The sequence below is a fragment of the Austrofundulus limnaeus genome, unplaced genomic scaffold (genome assembly GCF_001266775.1).
Source record: "Austrofundulus limnaeus strain Quisiro unplaced genomic scaffold, Austrofundulus_limnaeus-1.0 Scaffold1707, whole genome shotgun sequence".
Classification (NCBI taxonomy): domain Eukaryota; kingdom Metazoa; phylum Chordata; class Actinopteri; order Cyprinodontiformes; family Rivulidae; genus Austrofundulus; species Austrofundulus limnaeus.
In genome coordinates this window covers 23,853-25,432 of record NW_013954109.1, presented here as the reverse complement: position 1 = coordinate 25,432, position 1,580 = coordinate 23,853, and the positions used below count along the sequence as shown (strand labels likewise).

Below are 1,580 nucleotides of genomic sequence, written 5' to 3'. Positions count from 1 at the left end.
CACACACACACACACACACACACACATGCATGCGTTAAAGGCTGAGACATTGTGTGTGTGTGTGTGTGTGTGTGTGTGTGTACACACACACAATGTCTCAGCCTTTAACTTTTAGCAGTGCTGTGTAACAAAATAAAAACAATTAACATCTTTTCTTTCACAACAGCAAATATGCAGCACAGAGTTATCCACCTACAAGTTCAGATGTATTTCTACCGCACGAGTAGCACGTAAGTCTTTATTTACTTTTATTTTTTGTATAAACTCAACAGATATGGGCTGCCAAGTGTAAAGTAAAATGTAACACTTTATTTAGCTCACTTTGTGAGTGTAAATTCCTAGTTTAAAAATGTCCGCTAACATTTTATTGTTTTTTTTCACTGTTTTTACTTTTAGCTAAATTTTATTAAGTGTTCAATTCAAACATAAAATTTTATATCCTAATTCTACATGTTTACATGTATTTATTTAGGAATGGATTACATTGTTTACATCTCTAAGCTGAGTTTGTAAGAGGTTTGCAGCTGTAAGAAAAAGATAACTGCACAGAAAACCAAGTTAGTTCTCTTCTAAAAGTCTTTTTCCTTCAGATCTGTAAACTCATTGTTTACAGGCACTGTGTGTTGGCCCTGAGTTTTATCAGAATCAAAACGAGGTCCTCTCCTCAGCAGGCCTGCGTCTGCTTACCCTGAAGTCTTACATGTCTCTGAACAATAACAGAACACCCTGCTCACACCCTGCACTGCCACCGTTTACGTCAGACGTTGAAAAGTCAACAATACTTTGTTTATGCTGCAGAGAAGGGACACATTACATAGAAACATACTGATTCTCTTCCTGTTTAAAGCAAAAGGCTATAATTGATCACAAAGGGCAGAATATAGAACTGTATCTAAAATAAAATTCAATTTATCAGTCTTAAAATTTCCTTCATGGCTTTTGTTATGACGTCATCATCCAGAGACAAAGGCAACCAGTAATACTGCTAACGCTTTCATACAAGACATCATACATGGATGGATGGATAGATGACAGATGGATAGATAGATGATAGATGGATGGATGGATGGATGGATGGATGGATAGATGGATAGATGACAGATGGATAGATAGATGATAGATGGATGGATAGATGGATGGATAGATGGATGTATAGATAGATGGATAGATAGATGTTTGATGGATGGCTAGATGGATAGGTAGATGGATAGATGGATGGATAAATAGGTAGATGGATAGATGATAGATGACAGATGGATGGATGGATAGATGGATGGATAGATAGATGGATAGATAGATGTTTGATGGATGGCTAGATGGATAGGTAGATGGATAGATGGATGGATGAATAGGTAGATGGATAGATGATAGATGACAGATGGATGGATGGATAGATGGATGGATAGATAGATGGATAGATGGATGGATAGATGGATGGATGGATGGATAGGTAGATGGATAGATGGATGGATGGATAGATGGATAGGTAGATGGATAGATGGATGGATGGATAGATGGATAGGTAGATGGATAGATGATGGATGGATAGATGGATAGGTAGATGGATAGATGATGGATGG

At 37.3% G+C, this 1,580-nt stretch overlaps 1 protein-coding gene across 1 annotated transcript in view; it reads left to right on the top strand.

Moving 5' to 3' along the window:
• Positions 1 to 1,580, top strand: part of LOC106536156 (keratin, type II cytoskeletal 2 epidermal) — a 21,245-nt gene that overhangs the window by 2,474 nt on the left and 17,191 nt on the right. Inside the window, exon 2 of the mRNA XM_014033355.1 lies at positions 167 to 230. Within this exon, the coding sequence (XP_013888809.1) occupies positions 167 to 230 (64 nt within the window). The remainder of the gene's footprint in view (positions 1 to 166; positions 231 to 1,580) is intronic.